The sequence below is a fragment of the Spea bombifrons genome, chromosome 2, assembly GCF_027358695.1.
Source record: "Spea bombifrons isolate aSpeBom1 chromosome 2, aSpeBom1.2.pri, whole genome shotgun sequence".
NCBI lineage: Eukaryota > Metazoa > Chordata > Amphibia > Anura > Pelobatidae > Spea > Spea bombifrons.
This window is the reverse complement of record NC_071088.1, coordinates 35,167,564-35,194,635: the sequence shown is the minus strand read 5'-3', so window position 1 is coordinate 35,194,635 and position 27,072 is coordinate 35,167,564. Positions and strand designations below refer to the sequence as shown.

At 35.6% G+C, this 27,072-nt stretch overlaps 2 protein-coding genes across 3 annotated transcripts in view; one reads left to right on the top strand and one right to left on the bottom strand.

The window, feature by feature from the left end:
* LOC128475015 (amine oxidase [flavin-containing]-like) overlaps positions 1–27,072 on the bottom strand; it is a 275,083-nt gene that overhangs the window by 112,831 nt on the left and 135,180 nt on the right. The gene's annotated exons all lie outside the window — the stretch shown is intronic.
* NDP (norrin cystine knot growth factor NDP) lies at positions 783–25,481 on the top strand. Of its 2 annotated transcripts, XM_053457470.1 has the most exons (4): positions 783–1,221; positions 2,015–2,092; positions 14,265–14,613; positions 25,094–25,481. In XM_053457470.1, the coding sequence occupies exons 3-4, from the start codon at positions 14,443–14,445 to the stop codon at positions 25,319–25,321; spliced, it is 399 nt and encodes a 132-aa protein (XP_053313445.1). In that variant the 5' UTR covers positions 783–1,221; positions 2,015–2,092; positions 14,265–14,442; the 3' UTR covers positions 25,322–25,481. The 2 variants fall into 2 exon arrangements, with proteins under 2 accessions (XP_053313445.1, XP_053313446.1); XM_053457471.1 differs by lacking the exons at positions 783–1,221; positions 25,094–25,481 and adding an exon at positions 1,735–1,883 and having other exon boundaries at positions 14,265–14,442.

Below are 27,072 nucleotides of genomic sequence, written 5' to 3'. Positions count from 1 at the left end.
AATCTATCTGATCTAAACCAGTAATGCAGTTAGCCTAAGGCATTGAACAATTCTGATAGTTAATAACTTTATATGCAGCTGGAGGAAGGTGCTAAACATTGTGAGATAAACTGCCAGATGGAGTTAACCCCTGAGGTCTTAATAAGCCCCAGTGAAGAGTGTAGCATATGAAAACCACATGCCTTGGCTGCTGTTTCTACATTAGCTTTAACCCTTTTAACTGTTCTAGTTTTTTCTCTGCAACTCATAGGAGCAACCATTTGAAGCCGGTGGCTGCAAACTACAACTCCCATGACACTAAGCCAGCCAGTTATAAAATAGAACGCAGAGTTCCTGACCCCTGTTCCCTTGTCACTGAATGGCTGACCTCATTGCTCATTTAGTATTATTTATATAAATTAAAAAAGGAACACATTTTATGGCTCGAACTCAATCCGAAGGGAACATCTGTCAGAAATATCTAGGATTAAAACTGGAATTTGGCAATTAGTGTTCTATATTCTATTCAGAATGCTGATATTTATTAAACATCTATAATACTCAAACTATGAACATAAATAAGACATCTATATTAGTGACACCTTGGGAATAGTTTGCATCCAAAGATACAAAGGAAATGAGGAACTATGATTGAAAGAGAAATGGTATTTTGTTTTAGTTCACGATTGTCTATATTGTAAGGTTTATTAACATGTGAAACTAGTTTGTGGTCACTGGAGCAAATTCTGTTTAGTGATTTCACAGATAAGGGAAGCTTCATATTTCTGTGGAATTCCCATTTGCTGGACCGCTTCTATCCTGATTGATATATGACGGCAATGGCACGTTTCCATTTGACATTCCCATTAACTCCACTCTTGCTTACTCCACTGTTGCTTAAACAACAGCTCCAACTTTTGTGTGTTAGGAGAAAAATAAACTGGGAAACCATGTGACAGAGAGGGAGAGAGAGAGAGAGAAAGAAAATTAGAGTGAAAGGGGAGTGAGAGTTAAAGGGAAAGAAAGGAGAGATTTAGAGTAAGACATAAGGAAAGGATAAGAATAGAATACAGAGAAAGGGCGAAGATTTAATGTAAATCAATTAGAGTGAAGCTCTACAAATGAATTAGAGTGAAATAAAGAGAAAGGCAGCGGAAGAAGAAGAAGAATTGTAATTACTAAGCCTCAATTTACCTCTGGAACAAGAAACTATTACGGGACCTGGAGAAATTCCTTTCTAAGGTAAGCATGGAACAATATGAGGATATTGTTTGAGAATACAAAGATGACAGCATTGATGATATGTGCTAATTGCAAGCAACATTTCAATTTATGTTCTGCGCATAGTAATGAGAAGCTACATATCTCTATATGCATATAGAGCTGCAAAGTTTATGTGCAAACATATTTGCTTAAGCACCTAATTTTAACTCTCTGTGTACCGGAGGTACATTGTACATTGTAATTCTGTGTACATTCTCCTGGCAATCAATAGGTTAAAGACCTTTTGAGATAGATCATGTAACCACGCTCTGAAAGGTCCTTTTTACTACTTTAAAAACTAACTTGCGTATGTGATTACATATGTTAGTTGATCCCATGAACATCATCTGGCTAGATATTTGGAATTTCTATGACAATAGGCAACACTTATTTTAGGCTAAGCCAGCGTGCGGCACCACTTTTAATTTATACAATAATATTTATATTAATGTTAGTGGAGATTTGCCACGGATTAAACGGCAGTGGTTATGGATTACAAAGGATTTGATGTATGTCTTTGATTGGCTGCTGGCTTTGAGGAAATGTACAGTGTTTGTCTTGGCAATAGCTCACAGGAGTATATTTAGAACTGGGCTTAATTCTTCTGCACAACAAATGCTAACGTATGATCTAGACAGACAGTGCGTATCAGACAATGATGCTAACCTATTGATTTTCAAAGCAAATGTATTTTAAGTCAAATCTCTGAACTTTTTGCCCGCAGTATGGACTAAAACTAAAGATTTTTTTTTTTCTTTACACTTTTCTACAGGATTAATGAAATTTATCAAGTAAGAGCTCGGATTAAAAATGGAAGCAACAGATCTTGTAAAAACATCCGGAAAATAAGGTAAGGAACAACTATAAAAAATATTACAGAATCAGTCTTGACGTACATTCATTTTAAAATTGCACTTGTTAAATGTGTTATTTATTGTGAATTTAACAATGATACAAATCTATTGATAATTAGCTAACGTGTTTATTTGAAATGTTGATACATTAGATTGATTATAAGTATAAGTAAAATAAGAAATGAATTAGAATTACCCATCACCTAGAAATAGCTCATGGTACTTTGCAACCCAAAAATTTGGTTAGGTTCTTAGCAAATTAGCTGGAACATGACTTCCGGTTAGTAGAAATAATGTAAACGTCAACTACAATATATTGTTTATTTAATTTTTCAATATTTAATTTAAGATTAGTAGTACTATTTATGTATTTAGTATCAACAATTTACATAAAATGTGAAGCACACAATTGTGAAAAGTACAATTTAATGCTAAATGATTGTGGCAAACCTGTACAAAAGATAAGGAGGGACATGTTTGGAAGCTTGCACTCAGGAGGGATTCGGACACAGCTGATGCATACATAGGAGAGTGGATGCTATCTAGTGTTTTTGCATTGTTATTCTAGTTTTAATTTTCTTTTATCTATAATGGCTATCAATGCTGCTACAAATATTGTCAGTTTCTAGATCAACATGTAAATATTGATTTGTGAGTTGTTTTGATTTGCTATCAATAGCAGTAATAACCTCTGTCAATGGAATTCTGATATATATATATATATATATATATATATATCTATATAGTTACATAGTACATGAGGTTGAAAAAATACCTAAGTTCATCAAGTTCAACCCTTCTACCTAACCTTCCTACTCTTGATCCAAAAGAAGGCAAAAAAAAACCCCTAATTAAGCTATTTTGAATTCTGCCATCAGGGGAAAAGATTTGACTCCAAAAGGCAATCGGATTTCTCCTTGGATCAAGAAACCCTAAAATATTAATTCTATTTATAGCCCTACACTCTATATACACATATATATTTTTTATTTGATTTTTTTTGTAATCCACAGCAGAAGTACTGTATTCCTTTTCTTGATGGTTTTAGTTTGGCAACTTAAAAAAAAATAAAAAAATTTTTTTACATTACAAAATAAAAATGAATATCTCATTTCATGTTTCCGCAGAGTGCTTTGTAACCCAGACAAAGATACTAAGATTAACACATTGGCACTGCTGGTGCTAAATGCTTTTGACTTTCCATTGTAAGCTTAAATTCTGATAATACCAAGATAAAAGAGCAGTTGTAGTTAGATTATTCATGTCTCCCTGTGGGTGAGCAGCTCTCCTGAATTTTCCACAGATCTCCCAATGAGTGTTGTCAGAGGTTGCTGTCTGGTCTGATTTTGATCAGCTGTTATTTCCTTTTTATGTGTGTGAGTGTGTGGAACATATTAACATTTCTGTATAAACATGCGCTATGTTTGGAATCTCTCTCATGCCCCACCTCTAGCTAAGCAGAACAATAAAGAAAGGTTATGATCCTTTTGAGCAGCTGGCTGTCTGTACATGCCCGACATTGAACTATTCTTCTGATGGGCAACGCTTCAATCACTTCCACTTTAGCTGAATACTTAAAGTACCTCCCCGCATTGTTTATTTTCTTTCTTTTCTCTTACAAGTTTATAAGGGGTATTAAAGAAGGAATTATTTACATGGCTGCTCTCAATTCTTGCTAAACTAGCGACCTTACGGGAATGTCTGCTGTAGCATTTATTGAGGTCAGAGCTTACTTGTATACTAAAATGGTCTCTGTGTCCTGGTAAAGATAATCAAGAATGAATGAATGATTAATAGCTTCGGTACTTTTAAATGTGTGGTCTGATAAATGCTCAATAATGTTTTTACTCTCATTTGTTCTAGGATAAAAACATATCTATAAATTATTAAATTATCTTTATTTGTATTGTATGGTACTGTTCGGTGAACTTCATAAGCCATAGCCTTTAACACATCAATCTATTTATAATGATGTGAGGATAAGAACATTATCCCCTTGATCAGTGCCTGTTTTTTCATAATTTAATCTCTCTGCTCCGGCTCACAATTTAATTCTGCATCAATAACAAAATTCTTCTTCATATGTTGAAGGTCCTTGATTTTCACCCATTTTAATCTTTCTTATTCCTTTTCATCCTCACTATTAATATCCTAACAGTTCTAGATGTTTATTTTCTCCATAGCCAAGTCTTCCATTTAAATACCAACCAAAACATATAAGGTAAAATCCTCTTTCCAGCACTGAATGCTATTCATGTATAAACTATTCTGATTTATATTTTAAGATCTGGCATCTCATATGCTTCCACTCAACGTGTGAAGTTTCTCTATTTCCAGTAATCCTTTGATTGTATTATAATCCTGCAAAAAAACAATTAAGGAGTTACAACACACTTCTTGTGTTCTATATGCATTGGTTTTGCAGACTAATGCCAATTCTCAAGTGTGCAACAAAGAAAGAACCTTTATTCATATACTGTATATAGGCACAGGAATTAAGATAGGAGATAACCTGAAATGTGACAGCTGCCCTTCAATTTAAATAGCTCAGACAGAAACCAGCGTGTACTGGAGTAGTCGTTGCCTGATGCAATCAGGTAAAACACATTTTGATTTAGTAAGTAATATTCAACTTACTGCAGCTCATATTTTACAGGAAATTGTGTTCTGCTAGGTCTTCAGATGTTCTCCTTGTTGGGCCTAGACTGTGAATTGACAATCTTTACTCGTAAACTAAACTTCTAAAAATGCACTTGCTGATAGATATTTAGTTCAGTGTTGTTCAAAGTCTTCACACTCCATAAAAGCATCCAATAAAACACAACCAAATAAATGTATAGAAAGATCTTGTTAAAGGTCCACGTTGTGAATTGAAATGTTGATCGTGCACACCTTAAATAAATTCCACAGTGTGAGTGCCTCTTTTCTGTTTGGGCTAGTATGTAGCTAGCTGGAGCAGTACCTCTACCAGCACCTATCGTGTTCCTGGTAGAGGCACAGTGCAGGTATTTTAGGCAGTATATATAGAAATATATAATTTTCCTTGAAAGTACTACCTGCCGAAAAACATAGCTCTGCAGCGGGATGACATTTTCTTTGGTTCTCTTGAGGCCATTCCACAGCATCTCTAATGGGTTAAGATCTAGGCTCTGACTGGGCCACTCTAGAAGGCGAATTTTGGTTTTTTTAAGCCATTCTGTAGTAGATGTACTGTAGCAAATGGTCTGAAAAATACCCCTCGTCTTATATTTGAGGTCTTCTTATAATCCGACCTCAAGGAGAGGTCTGACTATAAGACTAAGATCCAGATCCCACACAGCGCGGCAGAGGACATAGATCCTCCTTTCTGGCAGAAGGTACTGCCCAGTACTTCCCCGGGGATTCTATGATGGAGGTAAGCGTGACATGAGTTTTGGTGCTCCGTCATAGAAGCCCCGGCGGAAGTGCTGGGCAGCAGCAGAGGTTGTCTACATGCGTCGCGCAGATGTCCACTGGCTACCCCTACTAGACACCAGGGAGTCTGGCGCTCTGGGTGGGGTAAGTCTGGGGATGCATTGGTAAGTCTGGGGGGTCAGAGTGGAATATCATGGGGGGAGTGGCATATAGGGGGGTATAAGGCATATCTGGAGGTAGAGTGGCAAGCCTTGGGGCAGATGTGCATAACTGGGGGGCAGGTTGGCAACAAAAAGGAAAAAAAAACAAGAAATGCATTTTTCTCCATCATAGTTTTTATTAAATATGAAAAAATAGTTTACATGATTAATATTTATTAGTAAAACTTTTTTTCTATAGGGTCTTAGTCTGTCAATTCTCGTCTTGTCATACCACTTGAATATATGTATTGTATTAAGCGCTGCGTAAATTGTTGGCGCTATATAAATAAAAGATAATAATAATGTTTCATGTTGCTATGCAGTGCCCTTTTTACGCCATATGTAGTGATGCGTGTTCTTCATGAGCAATTCAACCTTAGTTTCATCAGTCTACAAAACTTTTTCCAAGTAGTGATGTGGAATGTCAAGGTGCTCTCTGGCAAACTTCAGGCGCGCAGCAATATTTTTTTTTCGTATAGCAGCAGCTTTCCCCGTGATGTCCTGCCATGGACTCCATGCCTGTTCAATGTTTTGCGTATAGTAGACTCAAAAATGTTAACCAGCAATGATTCCTTCAAGCATTTAGCTGTTCTTTTTTTTTACCTCATTGAACATACTGTGTTGTGCCCTTGGCTGAACACCCACATCTAGGAAGAGTTGCCACAGTACTTTATTGTCTCCATTTATATAGAATTTGTATAACCGTAGACTGATTAATATGTAAACTCTTTCAGATTACATTGTAACCCTTTGCAGCTTTATGCAAATCAACAATTCTTGATTGTCTTCTGAGATTTCTTTTTTGTGACGCATGCTTCGCATCAGCAGATGCTTCTTGTGAATAGCAAACACAAAGTGTTTTGTATGTTAAAGTTGCTCTAAATAACCCCTCAAATCTCGTTTAATTGATTGGACTCCACGGTTGCTAACTCCTGGCCTCAATTAGCTTTCATTGAAGTGTTTAGTCTTGGGTTCACATACTTTTTCCAACCCAAACTGTGAATGTATGAATGATGTATTCAATATGGACAAGAACAATACAATAATTTGTGGGTTATTAGTTAAAACAGATTGCGTTTGTTCATTATTATTGTAACTGAGATGAAGGCAAAATTATGCATAAATGCTGGGTTCACTAACTTTTTCTTGCCACTGAATATATACACTGATCAGCCATAACATTATGACCACCTGCCTAATATTGTGTAGGTCCCTCTTTTGCGCCAAAACATACCTGACACGTCGAGAAATGGACTCCACTAGACCTCTGAAGGTATGCTGTAGTATCTGGTACAGATCTAGAGCAGCAGGTCTTTTATGTAATGTACGTTGCGAGGTGTGACCTCCATGGTGGATGCATCATGGTGCCATGTGTTCTCCAGGTAAGCAATGCACATGCACCTAGCCATCCATGTGATATAAAAGAAAACATGATTCATCAGACCAGGCCACCTTCCATTGCTCTGAGGTCCAGTTCTTATACTCATGTGCCCATTGTAGGCACTTTCGGCAGTGGACAAGGGTTAGCATGGGCACCCTGACTGATCTGCTGCTACCCAGCCCCAAATGCAATGCACTGTGTGTTCTTTTACCTTTTTATCAGAACCAACATTAACTTTTTAAGCAATTTGAGCTACAGTAGCTCATCTGTTGGATTTGATCACACAGGCTAGCCATTACAATTTGGACCTTGTCACATTCCAAAATTTGTCAATTTTTCATATGGCTGATCTGGGTATATATATATACTGTATTAGTGCGTTTATAAGACGACCTTGATTATAAGACGACCCCCCAAAATTTGAATATTAATTTAGAAAAAAAAGAAAAAGCCTGAATATAAGACTACCTTATAAGAAAAAAGTTTTATTAGTAAATAGTAATTCACATGTAATCTATTTTTTCATATTTAATAAAAACTATGATTGAGAAAAATGCATTTTTTTTTTTATTTCCTTTTATTTGCCAACATGTCCCCAGTTATGCACATCTGCCCCATGGCTTGCTACTCTGCCCCCCAGATATGCCTTATACCCCTTATATGCCACTCTGCCTCCCTGATATGCCACTTCCCCCAGATATGCCTTATTCCCCCCCATATGCCACTCTGCCCCCCCTGATATGCCTTTTACACCTATATGCCCACGACTTACGATGCATCCCTAGACTTGTCCCCTGTGCCGTGGACATCTGCGCGACACACAATGACAACCTCCGCTGCTACCTGGGACTTCCGCCGGGGCTTCTATGACAGCACTGGAAAGTCATGTCACGCCGGTGCTCTGTCATAGAACCCCCGGGGGAAGAGCCGGCAGCAGGGAAGCTTGTCTGCGCGCAGATGTTCACCGGCTGCCAGAGAGGAGGATCCAAGTCCCCTGCAGTGCTGCGGGGGATCTGGATCTTAGTCTTGTAGTTAGACCTCTATTTAAGGTCTGATTATAAGATGACCTTGAATATAAGACAAAGGGTATTTTTCAGAGCATTTGCTATGAAAAAACCTTGTCTTATAATCGAGCAAATAATAATAATAAAAAAAAAACAGAAAATATATTTTAAAAACTAATTTTAATGTGATACTTGTAATAAATATTGGTGGGAGTTCACATTTAAATACATCACTATAGCTCAGCTTCATAGATAATGTTCTTCCATAAACTTTCAAATGCTGTTTAACCCCTTAATGACAAAGCCCGTACATGGGCTCAAAATGCATTGTTTTCAATGGGTTTTGGGACCGCCCATTGTCCTTAAGGTCTTTAGAATTCTAATTATATTACATTTCAGTCTAGTAAATATTTGTTTGATGCATTTTTCAAAGTATAATTTTGCATATAAACAACTTTGTATTCTCTAGCCTTTTTTGCTTTCTTCTACATAGGTCTTTGGTACATAAAATGTTGTCTTTCATCAAGCGCCCAAAGCAAAATTACCCCATACCCTTCTTTCGACACCTCATTTTCATTTGCCTATGATGAAATCCAGTTAAGAATTCACATTACTTCCTGAAAAGGGTTCTACTACTGTACAATATGTTAAATCTGATTTATTATAAACATGTCTATGTCCTTTATCTTTCTATGATAACGAGAAGGCACTGTTTTGTGCATCTGTATAGTCTTTGTAGCACTTTATTAGTTCTAAGAACATTAGCATTGTTAGTTCTACAACAAAGGATGTAATCAGCACACACCCAACAAACACTATAAAGCACCTATCAGAAGCAAAAGTGTTAGGGATTCCTTTCATCACACCGTATTGCCATATATTGGTAAGCCTGCCACCAAGTCAAAATGCTTTTTAGGGCGTGTTTGCCTTTTTATGTTAATCACCCCACCTATCACACAGGTACCTCATTTATGGTGCCCAGAGATGGCTTTAAATTGCAGGAGAGTCTCAGTTGGTTAAAAAGCAGTGTAGTAATGCAGCTGTTAGGATTAGATATGACTTTCCAAAATTGGGGTACCTTGGCATGGTGGTGGACTAAGCAATATATGGCCCTATAGTGCGACAAATTCCTGATATTTTTCTTTAGGATAGGTACTTTGAAATGTATTTGCTGTGTGTGCACTGATTCCTTGCTTTGTTCTATGCACTTATTAATCATTTTAACCACAACATTTCATTTTATATGCTCCTAGGGTGTGCTTCCCAATATTTTAATCTTTTCCTTTGAATTAAATAGACCACCACAGTTAACATTTTGACAACCAAACCTCAACCAGAATATTAGAGTTTATAAAGGATAATAGAGGATTGAGCTACAATCTTTGTTGTTACTAAAATTTTGTTCTGGAAATACATAAAAAGGAGCCCATGTAGTACTGAGCAGGAAACTAAAAAGTTACTTACTGCAGGTCCACTTTTGTGTGTTTTGACATACAGTCTTTTGATTGTATGGGGAACTTTCAAAGCTTAGGTTCAAAGAATTATTGTTTTTTTTAATATTTCCATATTGTAATAGGTGTGTTTTATTTCACTGTGGAAAGTAAGAAAATGTTACACATAAAAAAATTAGGTAAAACACAGGAAAAGGCCACATTTAGCAAAGACACTACTGTCGTGCCCACCCTCGGGCCTACAGCAGTCCAGTCCCGCTTGACGGAGTACTAATAGTGGCTATCTTGGTGGCATGGTCTCACTGTCCCTGCCATGCAGGGTTGTTCTGACCTTCCCCAAGCAGTCCCTCACCTGCTGGTTCATTCCCCCTCACAATAGATTGTCAGCTCTCAAGAGCAAGGCCCTATACTTTTTATGTATAGTACGTCTTAATTTCTTTATGTAATTGTCAATTTGTGTGTTATTAATTTTAATATTATTGTTAATAGTCATTCTTTCTGTTGTTTTATAAATACAATATAACGTTCTTCAAACTATTTCTGCAATAACTGAATTAAGAACATACTATTTTGTCCTCACTCAGACAAAGAATTTTCATGAAGAGATAAGGTTCAGAGCTCACTTTTGCCTTTAAGACAGAGGCACACCCTGTAACAGAAAACACTGAACACACATTCCAGAAAGGAAGTGTATTGTTGGGTGTTACGATAGAAACCATTTTAGAAGTGGTTAGGTGGAGTCTATTCTCCTCAAGTTTACCTAACTTTTTAATGCCACACATGGCATAATCACACATGGCACATGGGAAACAATCGGAAACGGGCAGAGATGGAAAGGCCCCTGAGGCACTTTGGGCCCTGGCCAGCCGCCCTTTTACCTGTTAAGAGGACTTTAAAGACAGCCCTGGAACCCAGGCTGTGTCTGGAATGTGTGGCTTGCCTCTCTACCTCCACATTAACACATCGTTTCTTTACTGTAATACACACATTCCTTGATCATGTGTAACTTATAACTACCAGACATAAACGGAGAAATTCTATTAGTTAAAACATAACTACATCTGTAACATCAAAATCCCAGTGCATAGAAAGCTTTAAAGATCAGATAGCTATATTCTTATTGTTGACTTACATGACCAATTGCTACTATTTTCAACAGTTCTGGGAAATAATTATTTGACATGACAACTTTCATTACCACAAAACCTTCTTGAAACACATTTACCATTGGAATGCATGCATTCCTTGAATTCATTCTAGTTAGTTACAGATGTAGCCTCTGTCACCTTTCTTTTGAGATGGGTGGAAAAAGAAAGAAAACATGCACTTTTTCTCCCCACAGCAGACGATCTCTTGAACGTTTCCCTTGAGGATTTTCAACATCAGGAAAAGAAGCTTGGATTGTATTTATAGGTGGATTACTAATTTGCTTCACATGTGTCTAATATTTAAAAAAAATTAAGAAATAGAACAGTAATACTTGTAAATGGTTATAAAGTCCAAAAGTCTCCAAAATTAATTTCTATTCTATATACCATACAATGACTTCTTAAACATGATTATGTACAATTTTCTTTATAATGTTTAGATATTTGGAGCATTATAAAGAAAATTGTACATAATCATGTTTAAGAAGTCATTGTATCGTATTTTGTTTAGAATAGAAATTAATTTTGGAGACTTTTGGACTTGTATTACTTGTTTAACCCCGTTAGGATGGAGGATTTAATATTACATCCCTGCAAAACCGCCATTTAAGGCAAAAGAATATAATATTACAGTACATCCTTCGCTACTGTCACCGATCATTGCTAATTGCAGTCATGATCAGCAGATAGACTCAGGAAGACCAGGAGTAGCCGATAAGAGCCGCTCGAGGAGCTAACACACTGCCAACAGCAATGTGTGTCAATGATCGCTGTCTCTCTTTGTCTCACTGTAATGGAATACATCTTTTTTTTTTATTTGTCTTGATCACTATAGCTTGATCACTATATAATACAGTGATCAACAGTCTTTGTACAACTGCTATTTTAAACCCTAAAGAGTATAAGAATATATTATTTTTTTACCCTTAAGGTTGAAGGATTAGAGGGAAATTTCTTTGTGCAGATCCATAGATTTAGGGTAAAATAATTATAAAATAAATAACAAAAATACAAAAAGTAGAAAGACTGTGTATATGATCCAATGTTAACCCCACTACATCCAAAAACATGACGTACCATAGCATATGAGGTATTTCTCTCTATTTTCTTTCATCTGCACTGGCTAGAGAGACTAGAAAGAACAGACATTATGCTTTTAAACAAGATAGCAAAAGTGCTGTAAAAGCTTTGGTCTTTAAGTGTAAAAAATACCATTAGTCTGTATGGGGCTTAAAGGTATTTGCTGTTTATCTGTTATAGTGTCGTCAGTGTTCTTCTGTCCTTAGGTGGTGTTGTCAGAATATAAGATTTCATTTAAACGACTACATTGATGAGGTGCCTCCATGCAATATTCAGACATTGTTATGGGATGAAAACATTAATTCAGTCAAACATATTATCGTACATTCAAAACGTCCATAACTAAGCATGACATATATAGCATACAATGTAGACAGCCCCTGCAACTCATCATCCCACACTTTGCAATGGTATATTATGCAACGCTTTCCAATTTTGTGGTCTGTACCCAATAAATAATCTTATCCACAAAAAAAAGAATAAACTCTCATGCATTTCTGCATGATATATCTATTCTCTTTTTGTTCATGTTTATCAGACTTTTCCAGTTTATCAACAAAGGATCCCACAGGCAGTAAAAACACATTAAACAGTAAATGACGTTTTATATATCAATTTCAGATTCCATAATCTTAAAACAAACATTGTAAAACAAGACACATGCTGCAAAAAACAAATGATGTTAAATACAATTATTATGCAGAATAAAGTATACAAAGTATAAAACATAACCTGTTTTATCAGTATATATTAGCATGGTTACAGGTGCTAGCCTTTGGATTTCTAGTTGTTTTTCCTAATAGACTCTGAGACATGCAATAGTTGTTTTTAGTCAAAGCAAATATAGAAAAGTGTAAAAAGCACTAAGAGGTACAATGCAGTAGCATAATATATGGTGAATAATAATGCTAGTCACATGTAAGGAATAAGCAAAAACAGGCCCCCTGTATCCCTGAATGAACGTATGGCAATCCATCAATAATAATATACTTATGGTATATATTTTATGCCTTAAATAATGGTATAGTTTACAGTGGTACTTTAATACGCATTCTTCAGAAACCAAAAAGTGACCTGAGTTAGAAACATTAAGCCCTGCAGCTGCCGTCCTCCTACGTGGCCTGATGATTCTTGCCACTGGCTAGCTGCTTGAAGCATTAAAATCAATTGGAACGCTTTCCGCACATGCCATGCACATGCATATGGGGATTATGAAGAATCCCCTAATACATTTACAGGGACATGACACCAATTTAAAGGGGTCGTCTAGCTATCACATGCATTAAACATTGATGGCTGGAGTGTCCCTTTGACCTATAGTGGATTTTGAGGTCATTGAGGTCATCCTAATGGTCCCATTTCAAAACCTGTTGGATTCCAAAGGTTATTGGTACTTTGTAGACAGAGTGCTTACTATATAAAATCTATACAGTAATAACTCAATCCCATGTTAACACATGATAAATGTTAAATTATCTGGAATACATATTTCTATTAAATACATTTAACTTTATGTACCGAGGAGGAATACGTTTTTTTAAATGTGTTTGTATTCATTGACGTCTTCTGTTTCCTATTTATTCCTTTTGATTCAGATTATTTCTTTGACAAATACCAGACATTGTATTTCCCCTGGTTCATATTAGAAGATGAATCATTAATACTCTAGTTAATGTATTTTTTCATTCTCATATTGGGCTAGTTTTTGGCTAGTGTTCTATTTATTAGCATTAGTTACATTTTTACATCTACATTGTTGTCTCAGGTTTCAAATCAGATTTCCCGAGTGTTAATGAAGAAAACATTTTTATGGGCTAGCAAAAGCATATGGAGAAAATTACATGAAATATTAATATGTTCTGTGTGGGTTTGCAAAGTGGCCATGGTTGTAGAGTTCAGAAAACTAGAAATAAATATTACTTTTAACTGTTGTTTGGTCTCCGAATGTGAAAACTTTATTACAAACTGTATACTAAGTGGGAGAATAACACCAATAGGGTTGTGTGCCTGCGTGTGATTATGACATTTTTACAGTAGATGTTGTGATTATGAATGTGATTAGTATTCACCTGGGGGATGGCACAATGTTTTCCCTTAATTAAGCAAAATAACTTTGGTGCATCAAACGGGGGAAGAGAAAATTGGAGATGGTAGTTTGAGCACTGGAAGATAGAAAACAGGAATGTGAGAGGAGTAAAACAAAGGTACGGTTGGTTATAAGAAACGAGGGCAAAATGAAAGGTAAAAAGAAAAACAAGAATCAGAGAGAGATGCAAAAAAGAGAGAGGAGAATTGCAAGTAGGAAAATAGGCAGTAGAGTTCAGAAGAGGATAGGTAAAGACCTTAATATTGGGAATGTAAGGGAATGAAAAGATAGTGAAAAGGCAAATCAGTGTGAAAGGGTAAGGATTAAAGTTTTAGTTAAAAGTGTAGTTTTACCTTACATTAGATAAAATTAAAACCAAAGTTTCCCTTCATTTGCTTAACAATGTGATTTTCCTTTTTCAACAGTGTAACAGAAGCAATGGTGGATTATCAAATTGTTGGCAACTCAAAGCATGAGGAACAAGCATGGCAACTTGGAAACTAATGCAAGAATTTGTCAGTATTCACAAAAAAACAGTGTGCACTTGTGTCCTAATTATTAAGGTCATTGATTTGCTGTTTCCATAAAGGATTTTATTGAACAATGGGAAATTATGTCTTACTTGCATGGATTTCTGCACTCTCGATGGTGGCAATATTAGTAAATGCAGACAAGAAAGGAAATACCTTCATGGCAGAATCAAATCCAGACCGCTGCATGAGGCACCACTATGTTGACGCAATCAATCATCCGCAACATAAATGCACTGCAAAGGTATGGTTCATCCGTGTTCATTTTAGAATTTCATCAAAAAACGTTGATAACGGGTTAACATCGTTTTTAAAATTTCCAGAGCAGAAAATGTTATTCAGTAATTAACATATCAACATCTAAGGGGAGAAGGATTGACTACAAAAAGTGGCTTAGAAGTTGTGAAGAGAAGAGAGATAGTAGACACTGGCCTTATGCTAGTAGAAACCAAATTAAAGGTGGTATCTTCTACTAATTACATGAAAGCAATGCATCTTTGCATATTTTCCATCCAGGTTAATTAATCCTTAAATGAAGCATAAATCCAAAGATGATAGCAGCCAATGAACATACGGTTGTTGGACCCATCAATCACAGGCATAACCATCAATGAGACCACCCCCGCTTTTTAGCTACTTCTACCTATCAGTCAATGATATGTCCTCTCCTGCACACAGTCCCTCCCACATTACCTTAATGAGCACCAAAATGGCTTTTAATGGCGGCTATACGTGACGACAAATGGACGAATCATGACAAATTTTCGCAACTTTTGCAGTTCATTTTTGTCAGCTTCATCAGAGATTGCAGAATACAGAAGGCACAAAACAGGCGTTAAAAATAAAGTTTTGCACAAAACCGAATGCACAAGTCTACTGTCTATGTACTTATGATACGGTATTTATTACTGTCACCATGAAATTAAATAAGGTATTAACATAAACAAGTTAATATAACTATAAGTTAATTTATTCTGATGAGTCTTTTATTATGTAGGCAATACAAAACAGATCAAATATGAGAGCTGCAGCCTGCTAACTTCACCAAATACTCTGAGACTCAAAGATCAGTAGGACTCATATAAAAACAAAACCCTGAGTCGCTTCCAAATAAACCTTAACTTAAGTAAATATTTAAGTCCATTTATGTTAACAAATGTTCTATACAAGCTTATGACAATATCCACTCCTCAATACTTAAGCCAAATAAACAGCAGTGTAGCAGCTACATGAATATACATAGAGGTGTAGAATTATAAAAGTGAATCTGTTACAAAATGAAAAAAAAAGAATACTAGAGCTTAAAAACACAGTTTTAGATACTTTTCAAAGTAGACCTCCATGTCCTCCAGCCTACCCACCATGAACCGAAGTATGCAAGTAACTGTTAGGATACATAATATACCACTAGCCCTCTCTACAGGTCTAGTTCTAAAACTACATACAAAGACATGCAAAAACTCAAGTACTTGGCAATGAGACCCTACGCATGTACATTATGATTTAACCAAAGTTAAAGAAAAACTGTTGCGGGTTTTACCATATAAGTATATTAACTCTTTAAAACTACCAGTATCTTATGCTTTTTGTTTCCCATTGTATTTGTTTGGAAGATCTTGCCTGTGGATTTTATCAATTTCCTTTCTACTCACAAGGGCTGCCTGAACAGATTAACAACAATTACCACTTAACATTAGAGGGTAGGTCGCTCAACTCTATAGGTATGAATAACCTATAGAATAAACTGCTTATTTCAATCTGTAAATGCCATTATGTAGATTTACTTAATGTATAAAACTAAAAAAAACATAAGATTTTGTAAAAGTGACCGATCCACATAGGCAACTGTGTTGTTCTCTGTTAATCTGATTTGTACTAAGAGCTTTTAGACTATTCAAATATGTGTTTTTTTCCCTCATAAATCAACAAACTATATTCAAAATGTAGCAAACTCCTGCATTATCTTGTGCACAAGCGTATTATCCTAGGCACCAGTGTATTATCCTAGGCACCAGTGTATTATCCCAGGCACCAGTGTATTATCCTAGGCACCAGTGTATTATCCTAGGCACCAGTGTATTATCCCAGGCACCAGTGTATTATCCTAGGCACCAGTGTATTATCCTAGGCACCAGTGTATTATCCCAGGCACCAGTGTATTATCCCAGGCACCAGCGTATTATCCCAGGCACCAGCGTATTATTCTAGGCACCAGCGTATTATCCTAGGCACCAGCGTATTATCCTAGGCACCAGCGTATTATCCTAGGCACCAGCGTATTATCCTAGGCACCAGCGTATTATCCCAGGCACCAGTGTATTATCCCAGGCACCAGCGTATTATCCTAGGCACCAGTGTATTATCCTAGGCAATAGTCTTTATGCACCAAACTCTGAGCTATATTGATGTAGATAGGTTAGACAGGTTATTTTGTCAGTTCTCAGTCGTGTATCCCTAAGAGTAAAATGTTTATGTCCATCTTTCCTCTTCATTGCAAGAGGGATACCAATGATGCGAACGACATTTCAATTATAACGAGATACTGGAAGCACCATCTGACCTTGTTGGTTTTCCTATGCAGTCGCCATTTCCATCTTATTACATATTTGCGCTGCCTATATTATAAGGGTAAATGTGATATGCTCATAAGCATCTGGTTTTTGTTGTTGCAGATGTGAGCTAAAATTAAGTTGAAAACCTTTTGATTGGGTATTTATTCTCCCAGAAAGCTATGGTATTATACATCACATATTGTTATTATACCTATGTAGCATTTGTTACTAATGTATAAACAAGTGAAGCAGCCTTGAAAATTCTCACCCTATACCAGATCACCTTAGCACTATTGTTATTTGATAAGAGTGCTTATTACAGTTTGTGTGTGTAAGATAAAGGTCTAATTACACAGACAGATCGCTAACCATCAGAAGTAAAACACTGATGTGGGCCAATGAAAATAGATTAAAAATGGATATCTTTCACACCTGATTAATTTGTTCACATGTTTCGCTACAGTTTGTTCTCATTAATTTTTTTTACCCTGTTACAAATTATGTAAATAAATGGATAGATTTGAATGTTAATGTAATTTAATGTCTTTCCCGATGAGTAAGTGCATCCTATCAGATTAGCAGTGATCTGTTTTCTGAGAAGTAATATTGGTTTTCTTATTGTATATTATTATTTCCTGCAAAGAATGATTTTTACAACTTCTCTAGTGAAAAGTTATCGTTTGTCCTTAATTGTGAAGCAGCTGACAAGATTAGTTGGGAGATGTAAAAAAAGTGGAAAGATACAATATGTAGACAAGGGCAGCTAGCTAAGAGATCAGGGCAGGTCAATTGTAAACCCTGTCACTAACAATAAATGCAGATGTATTTGCAGTAGACCTGGCAGTTCTGCTCACCAGTCACTCATAAAATAACTTGTGTTCTGAGTGAAGAGCATTGGTGAAGCAAGCATGGGTTTCCTCTATCACATGCACTACACTGCAGCTCAGTACAACAACAGCAGCCATTCCTAGGTTGGTGTTTCATTTCTGGATTCTAGCGAGGTTTGGTCTTTTCTGATGTAGTGGTACGATTTTATTAGACAGACATATTAAATCATTAAATCATTATCCTACAAAATGCCTTTAAGTTTTCGCACAGTATCTGAGAGAAAGTTTATAATTCCCAGGACACAAGAGAAGAAGGTTCATAGACTTCTGGATAGTTTTGTTATTGCTAAATGTCTAAATCAACGTACCTCTGAGAAGATTGTTTACTTTATCAGTGCTTATGACAGAGCTATGTGTTTACCACTGGATACCATGGAGATGAGCAAAATATTAATTTGCCGCACACAAGACTCTATTTTTTTTTCCCACCGGGTTAACACTTTAATTGCTTTGCAAACATACTGTTCTTAATGGGTTAACACTGTTTCTGATTTCTGGTGGTGTAGTCATTTGTCAGTAAGTTAACCCTTTCTCTCCTTTGTAATATACAACTACCCCACCAGGATGTCAGTTGGATAACACTTTTAAAGTCGATGCATTACTCACTGTGCTGCTAAAATTGGTAAATCTGATAGCAGTGTTAACTGCTAAGTTGTTAGGTATTGCATGGGCTAGGAATAGCAGATTTCGTTCAAGTAGTTACTCATGCTGAGGTAAAGTGAAATTAAAGGTTCAAGAGAAAAATGATATAGCTATAAATAAAGGAATAGTGCATTTCAAATAGTAAATGCTGAGTTATTTTTTTCCACATTGTTGAGCACCAATCACAGGGTATAACTGGACACAGCTACACAACAGGGTAAAGCTGTCAGATATCATACCATAGTGAATGGCTCATATAAACGTTTTTGAGTGTTTTTACTTCAGTGGGTAACACCGAATGCATTGATGATATTATATAGAGATCATGAATTATTCCCTTTTTTGGTTAAACTACTATGTAAATTACAAGTAGTCAAATTTACCAAACTTGATTTTTGTCCCAGTGACATGGTTAGTGAAATAAGTGAGATGTTTCATTTCACCTCCAACCTAAAGGATTATTTTTGCAGTTGTATAACTTCACTGCATTAAATACACGCATGCCTCCCAACTATCTCATTTACAATTAGACAGTACCCATATTTGTTCCCGCCAAGCTTATTTTGCTGGTAGTGGGTATAATGGGCTAGTAAGGGAGATCTGAGCCCTGACCTGTCCATTGAGCTGTAACATTGATGCATAATTAATTAGTTTACTGTCCCTGACAGTCTCACCAAAGAAGAACACACACTTGAGTACTTAATACGCACCTTTTCAAAATACAATAAATAAAGGAATTACTTTAGATAGAAGCTGCAGCTTTGAATCTGCAGCTCTGTGCCTGCTATGTGGTCTGATGAGGCGCAACGCTGCTTGGCTGCTTGGCTGTTTGGCTGCTTGGAATTCGTTTGAGTGCTTTTCACGCACGTGCACGTGAATCTAACATGGCATTCATCAAGTCAGAGCTGGAGCTTATTGGGGGTACTTATATCACGTGCCACAAGATCTGTTTGGCAGAACACATCTCCGGTACAGAAAATAGCAGGGGAGTGGGCAAATGGGCAAATGCATTTGCAAGGGGGTATCCATGTAAATTTAAAGGGACCTCTCAGGTATTATATGCATTAAAGTGTGTATAATTGCTGGACTATGCCTTTAATACACTTTGGAGTAAAACAGTGCTCAACACAACCTCTACCCATAACATAGTCAAATAATGATAAGGTTTGGCATGGCAGGTGATGTTTTGTGCTTGGCTACAATATAATACTGTTAAGTATATTGGTCTGGAAGAGAACACTGGTAATCTTTCTGATGTACATAGCTACATAGTAATATTGATATATAACCACTTGAAATTAAAGTAACTGTGAATGTTTTTGTATGTTTTGGCAAGTGTTTAGAAATGTGTAATGTTTTGGAATATAAAAAGAGTTTTAAAGATAGTCGTAAAGCAAAGGTCAAACATATATATGATATGATAAGGAACTGATGAAGTGCATGAAGGTAAAATGTGGGACAGTATCACTACACATCTGGTTTAAGGTTTATAGGAAGGTGAAAATCTGAATTGTTATATGTAGTTTCTAATGCTTTTATTTAAACACATTCTGTAGGCATTTTTAAAAGTTTTCCTTTTGTACATAAAAAAATATAGAAAAGCTATTGCAAAAACACAAAAGATACAAACTCATTGAATATACGATAAAACATAATATATATAGTTCTTATTTTAAACTGTTCATAACCATGGAGATATATGTCATCTTCAAAACAGCGGTCCTTCTTGACGGGGATGGTATAAAACTTACTCCATTCTTATGATTGTCTCATGTGCGTTGAGTCTAACATAAAAGAAATGGGGCTGTCATCAGCTTAGTCTCTCCTCTGTCAGTAAACTGGTTCTGAAACGACAGGGACAGTGTAACAGCATTTAATGTGAGCACCATTGCACTGTTAATAAATCCGTTCAGGGATTAGTTTCTTGTAGTGGCACAGCTAACAATGGGAAATATCACTGTGTTTTCACAGACTCTGCTGGAGTCAGAAAAGCACAAAAAGTAAAGAAAAGTTAAAGAAAACCTAAATATGTCAATATGACAACTTTAGTTAGAAGAGAGATTACTAGGGTCTACAAAGATGTAAACACAAATAAAAACATGTAAATAAAAAGAAATATTAAAAAGTAAAAAAATCCCTTTGTTTAGCAATGGCACTTATCCAATAAAATGAATCCTAGCTGAATGCCTCTGATGGCAGAGGCATAAATGCCTAGGCATTAAGCATGTACTGTACCCCAAGATTTCAGATAGTGGCCCTGATGACGCAGTATGAGAACCGTAGCCCCTTATTTTCTTATCATTTTAGACAGGTCTATTGTCTGCAATTTTGATTCATATCTAAAGTTTCCTGTTTGTTGAAAATTATATCAAGCCATCAGAAAATGGAATCGGGTTATGAATGTTCGCCTTTTTAAAGAAAATCAACCCCTAACCTACCCATTTCCTGACTCATTTAGTTTAATGTATTAATTAGAAACTTAAAATTTGAGGTACCAAGAATGCAAAGATAAACATTCAAGCAAATTTTCCAATATTGTATCCCCTGCAGATTACCTGATGACATAACCATGCAATACATTATGCTTAACTTTCAATCTAATTTGAAGCAGCAGTTAGTTTAACTAACAAAATCATCTTTTGACAATGTATAATGCAAATCATCACACACAAATCCAGTTGGATTACAACAAAACACAAATTAGTAGAAAAATTGGATGTATAATGTCATGTTAATCCTTCAGTTTCTGCTCAATGATTGAAAAAATGTGGTTTCCCATAAAAAGTTTAAACAGTTTTTGTTCTGAACGGAAAAAAAGTGATTAGCTTTTGTTATAACTGAATCCAAGTTTTGTTTTAACGAGTGTTGTCAGGGAATCCCTTGTGATAATCATGGCATTTAACAAGCAATTAAAACTAAAGAAGGGATGTGATGAAATATATTTTTATAGTTCATAAACAAACACTGGAGAGAAAAACAGGTGGTCTAGCTATAATATAAACTGAATAAATCTTTAAATACAACCTTATATTAATTTATGGGTGTTTTTTTCTTTAACCCCTTCTTTACTGATTGTATCTTGTGCCCAAAAACCTGAGACTTTTTCAGCATTTTCACAATGTTTCCTTTACTTTGATTCTCCTTTTTAATTCTGTGTGCTCCTACAGATATTATGTATTGTTTTTGCAAGGATAGATGGAGCCTTCTTTCGATATTTTTAGATGTATGGTCCAATGTTTTGGATTATAATACATGAAAATAATGAAAATATTTGAAGGGGGAAAAAAAGTCCGGTTGACCAAAATAACACAAAACACATTAATGTAAGTTTCTTGAATTTGAAAAAAAACAACATGCATAGGTTTTTTTAATGTTTATTGGACGTTATGGAGCACAAAATGGAACATTCCCAAAATTGAGATTTTCAAATTGAATTTTTGGAGACCTATGTCTCATTTGGGACTGTTTAGCAGCCCACCAGCTTAAAATACCCCACAAAAAAAGTATATATATTTAGGATATTTCACTAGGAGCATTTGGACACATCATTTGCTTCAAGCATTAAACCAGAGTTATAAACATGACTGCCGGTTCTTGATAGAATGTTTATCATTTGGTCATAAGCAGAGACAACTCTGTGGATCATATTTACTCATGCAACTGGGGGTGATTCAAATACAAAGTGTGATATTTTGAACAGTTTAACCAATTTGTGAGGTCACCTATCTAACCATTTGGTTCCTTTGTTGCATCTGGTTTTCTCTGTATGACAATTTTTGAATGATAAACTGGCAAGTGCCGAAGCACCAGTATATTCCATTACACAGTAAAAACGTGACGCTGCTATACAAGAAGTAAGATGAGTTTAAAAACATGGAGATTCAAAAGGCCTACCCTCTAGAACCTACAACTTGTAATGAGGGCAATAGGATATATAGTTATAACTCCAATGTGGCTAAGGTGCATGAGTTAAGAAGTAATAGGAAACTAGAAGTCCCCTGTGTCCCAGCATTTCACTTCTTTTGAAACATGCTTCCCTTCTGAACATTTGTTAACTTATTTTAAAAATGTGGCCAATCAAAGATTAAAAAAAAAAGAAAAAGGAGTAGAACAACATATTAGATTCAGTTGTCGGAGAAAAATCTATCACTAGAAATTGAATAGCAGTTCTAGACAGCAATAGAAAAAAAAATGATATAAACAGTGATACATTTTTATGTCCGTTTTTCTACTGATTCCCCAGTTATGAGACGATTCCTATTGAATTTCATGTGATAGATTTTCTATGGTAATTGAACTCAGCCATTGATCATACTACACAAATATAAAGCAAATGCAGTTTATTTTCCTTTTAAATCCAGTCTGCTGGAATGAGAGTTAATATTTTGTAACATAATCCGACATATTTTTCAAGAGCTATAAGACATTTATTGCTGTTTTAAATTTTATACCCGTCTCAATTTGCACATAGATTTATGTTTCCGACTGCTCCAAAACCATTTTCAGTGTCATACATTTTGATTTACTTCCTTGTTCGAGATGTTTAATAAATATATATGGTCTTTTTTTTCATTTTGTTACAAAATAAATAATGCCAAATTTCCAATTATTCACAAAGGTCTTGTAATTTGGCTGTTACATTTTATTCTTCCATGAAGATCACTTCTCTGGACAGTAGATGTGTGTACTAGGGGTTTACACTTTTCTGACAATGCTGAGCTGATGACACTGTTGGATATCTTCCAATTGCAAAGGGAAGTAAGCATGATGTGTCTTTCTTCTGCTGCATGGCTTCCTTGGCCAACCACTGCTTCTATGATCCTCAACATTTTCAGTTTTGTTGTGCTTCATCAAAGAGACATAACATCTGGAAACCTCTGTCTGCATTGGAATTTCTGCCTGGGAGAGACCTTGCTGATACAGTATAACTACCTTGTGTCTTGTTGCTGTGTCTTGTTCCCATAGTGTATGACTTTTGACAATGTCAATAACATTTTGACATCAGCAACCTCGCCTTCTAAGTGAGTCTGGCCATTCCTTACCCAGTTTTATTCCTCTCATACAGCTGCGTCTGCCTAAAACTTTTGCACAGTACTGTATGTGTCTTGGAAAAACAAGATGGGAGTCTTTATAGCCACTAACAACAATTTTCAAAGTTCTTCATCAAATTACATGCAAATAACAATAGCTAACATATGTTGTTTTAAATGACCTAAGAGGTGCTGCTGTCTTGGAAAAAATGGCTGATGTTGTCACCCTACCAGAGACACTGGTGTTACACTTGAGAGGGGTTATGTTCATTTATTTTAGAACATGTGGCTCCAATCTGGTCTCCTTTGTGCCGTTGCGCAAGACTGTCTAACTAAACCAAACTATAATGTCCTGTTCAGATGCATTACAATTACACATTGTCATTAATATTCATTTTATTTTTAGTTTTATCTGTGTTTTTTCCATTGCTAGTTAATGTATGGGAGATAACATTTTAAGGCGTGTTTCCATGTGCTTTATTATTTTAAAGGCATGCCCTGTTTTATCATAAGACATAATTTCCTGGAACATGTATTTTCCCGCTGATAAGCTTTTTAAATACAAACTCTAAAATACATTGATTAGAAAAATAGAAAAAAGAGGGTCTATACAGAAACCATATTTGCTGTTTCAGAACAAACACTGATAATGTCTATATTTAATAACACATGTGTATGGTAAACAAAGTAACACACTCATATTTGTGAGGGTTTTATCATGTAGTGTTTACTTAGTTGCATTGAGAACCCTTTGTAAGAAACCAGGTGTTTTTCTTCCAATATTGTTACTGCGTTATGTTTTTGTTTTTTTTCTGGTTTTACAATTTTTGTATTGTACATTTTTTGTATTTCTGGCCTTTTAACATTAAGTCAATATTTACTCAGCTAGACAAAATGGCGAGCATTCTGCCCCGATATAAACTGCTAGAGTTCAATAAAATGTCACACCTGGCCTTTTATTATAGTTCCATGAAACGTCCAATAAAAATATTCACACTCCTCTCGTATCTGGTATACATTAATACGTTATATATAGTGAAAATATAAAGTACTGCTGTTACTACTATATAATAAAATAATACTGTTTGTGCACACAGAAATATGACATGAAAAACTTATTGACTTACACAAATGCTAAATATTATACATACAAGTAATCAATTTAATAGGGAGCGGGCAAATACCTTTCCACATCACCGTAGGTCACAATTCATTGTAGGCCACACAAATTTATCTTGCAATATAACGTAGTAGATCTGACAGAAATTATGAATGAGATACAATTTTTTTCCATGGTTAAAGAATTATTACTGGGCAGGGTTTGGACATTTGAAGTACTATTAGTATACTATGAAGTATATATATATATATATATATATATATATATATATATATATGTTGCTGCTACTTTTCATACTTTTGCCCCAGAGACTGTTTATAAACAACTAATGTGTTTTAAAAATGCACACTGGGTGTTATTAAAATTCCAGAGGTTCTTTTACACGGCTCCAGTAATCTGTTGTTTGTATGGTTGTGTTTATCTGTTCTCTTATGTTCCTGTAATAAGTTTTGGTTCATTTAATGTAGGAATGTTTATTTTTGTTTTGTTACAGATGGTATTGCTTGCTCGTTGCGAAGGCCGTTGCAGCCAGACTTCCCGTTCAGACCCGCTTGTATCTTTCAGTACGGTTCTCAAGCAGCCGTTTCGGTCAACCTGCCACTGTTGTCGGCCACAGACCTCAAAGTTGAAAGCGATACGTCTGCGTTGCGCAGGTGGACTAAGACTGACTGCCACATACCGCTATATCCTCTCCTGCCATTGTGAGGAATGTAATTCGTAGAGACACAATCACAATTGAAAATGGACAATGCATATAATATGTGAAATATTTTATTCTGTGTTAATGTGTTGAGGTAATATAAATAACAATTGTTTCAAACATCTTTAAATGTCAGTCATTGTGCAAAAATGACCACTTTCAATATCCTTTTTTTTTTCTTTTTATTTTTGGTAGATTGGGTAGTATCTGTTTTCTATGTGCCATATTTTTGGCAATGGATTGTAATTGTGTTGGGCACTTTTATACAGCTATCTTCAAAATGATATACACAGAGAACTCCTGGATGTCAATTATTATTTTTTTTTTTTTAACAATTTCATTCCCATTTTCAGTATTGCTTTAAGTTATACCAATGGATGTCTGATGATCATTGAACACAACTGTTTGCTTCAACTAAACATGCAAAAGTAAAGTGATGGATTGAAAAAGATCAATAAATATTTAAAGTAGTAGTTGTTTTCCAAAAGCTTGGTCCAGCTGTTTTTTCATATCATTTTTTAGTGAATTATAGGAATATATGTGATGCATGTATCAAAGATAGCTAATAGGTAGCGCTCCAAGTGTGGTCGAACTCAAACGCCAATGATTCTCACCCAGCCGTTTCACAAATTCATAGATTTCCCTTATGTACCGAGTTGCCCAACCCTATGATTAGGGTTATTTGTTTGGTGGCAGCAGCAGTATATTTATTCCTATCGTTAGCCTAGTGCAAGTGACGCATTGTTCTCTACAACTCAAAACCAAAGATTTACCATTTTAATCTGAAAAGGGAATACATGTACAAATCGCTAGTACCCCTCATGATGCAAGTGCTTCAAATAAGATTTAAGCTATGTATTGCCATTTACAATAATATGCCATACCAACTGTAGTTCACAATATATATTTGATTTTGATATGCATGTTGGGGCTCCATCATTTCAAGTGTATGGCAACTCTTCCTGTGATTCAGCACATACTACAGTACAAATCACCTTGCAGAGTCACCAAAGAAATACAGTATACTGAAGCTGCATTTGTCTTTGGAACTTTCTATCAATAAAATGGCACCAGGAATGTCAATAATACAGCTGTCTATGATAAAGGAAGTAAAAACACAAAATATGGATCATCTGCTAAACTACAGTAGCATAACTATTAAAACTGTGAATACAGATAAATTATTAGAAACATTTCACAGAAGCTAAGAAATAATATATGTCAATATCTTGACACTGTCTTTTTTAACCCTTTGAATGACTTCATCATATCTCTTCTCTCTTTCCTTTGAGCTATTCATGTTGATATTCCTTAATAATTGAACAGCCACATGAGCAGTAATAATGGTATGGGAATTACACGGTATAGCACATTTTTATCTTGTAATTCTATTTAGGATGTTAAGTTATTTCTAGGTGATTTGAAAGTAATTTTAGCTTTAGCTAACCCTATTATGTATAATACACACTCTCTAGCACCAACACAAACAGACACACTAACACTCACGCTGAACACATACCTACACAATCATGCTTACACACACATACTCACTCTCACACTAACATACACTGTAACACACTTACACACTCATGCTCATACATGTTCCTTCTACACATACACATTCATGAAAACATACACTTACACATACACACTGATGCTAGCACAGGCACTTACACATACACACTCACTCTAACATGCAAACAAACTGCCGCGTCCCCTCATCCTTTTCACCTTGCCCAGAACGTTCTTTCTAGCTGCTCGGACACGCTGTG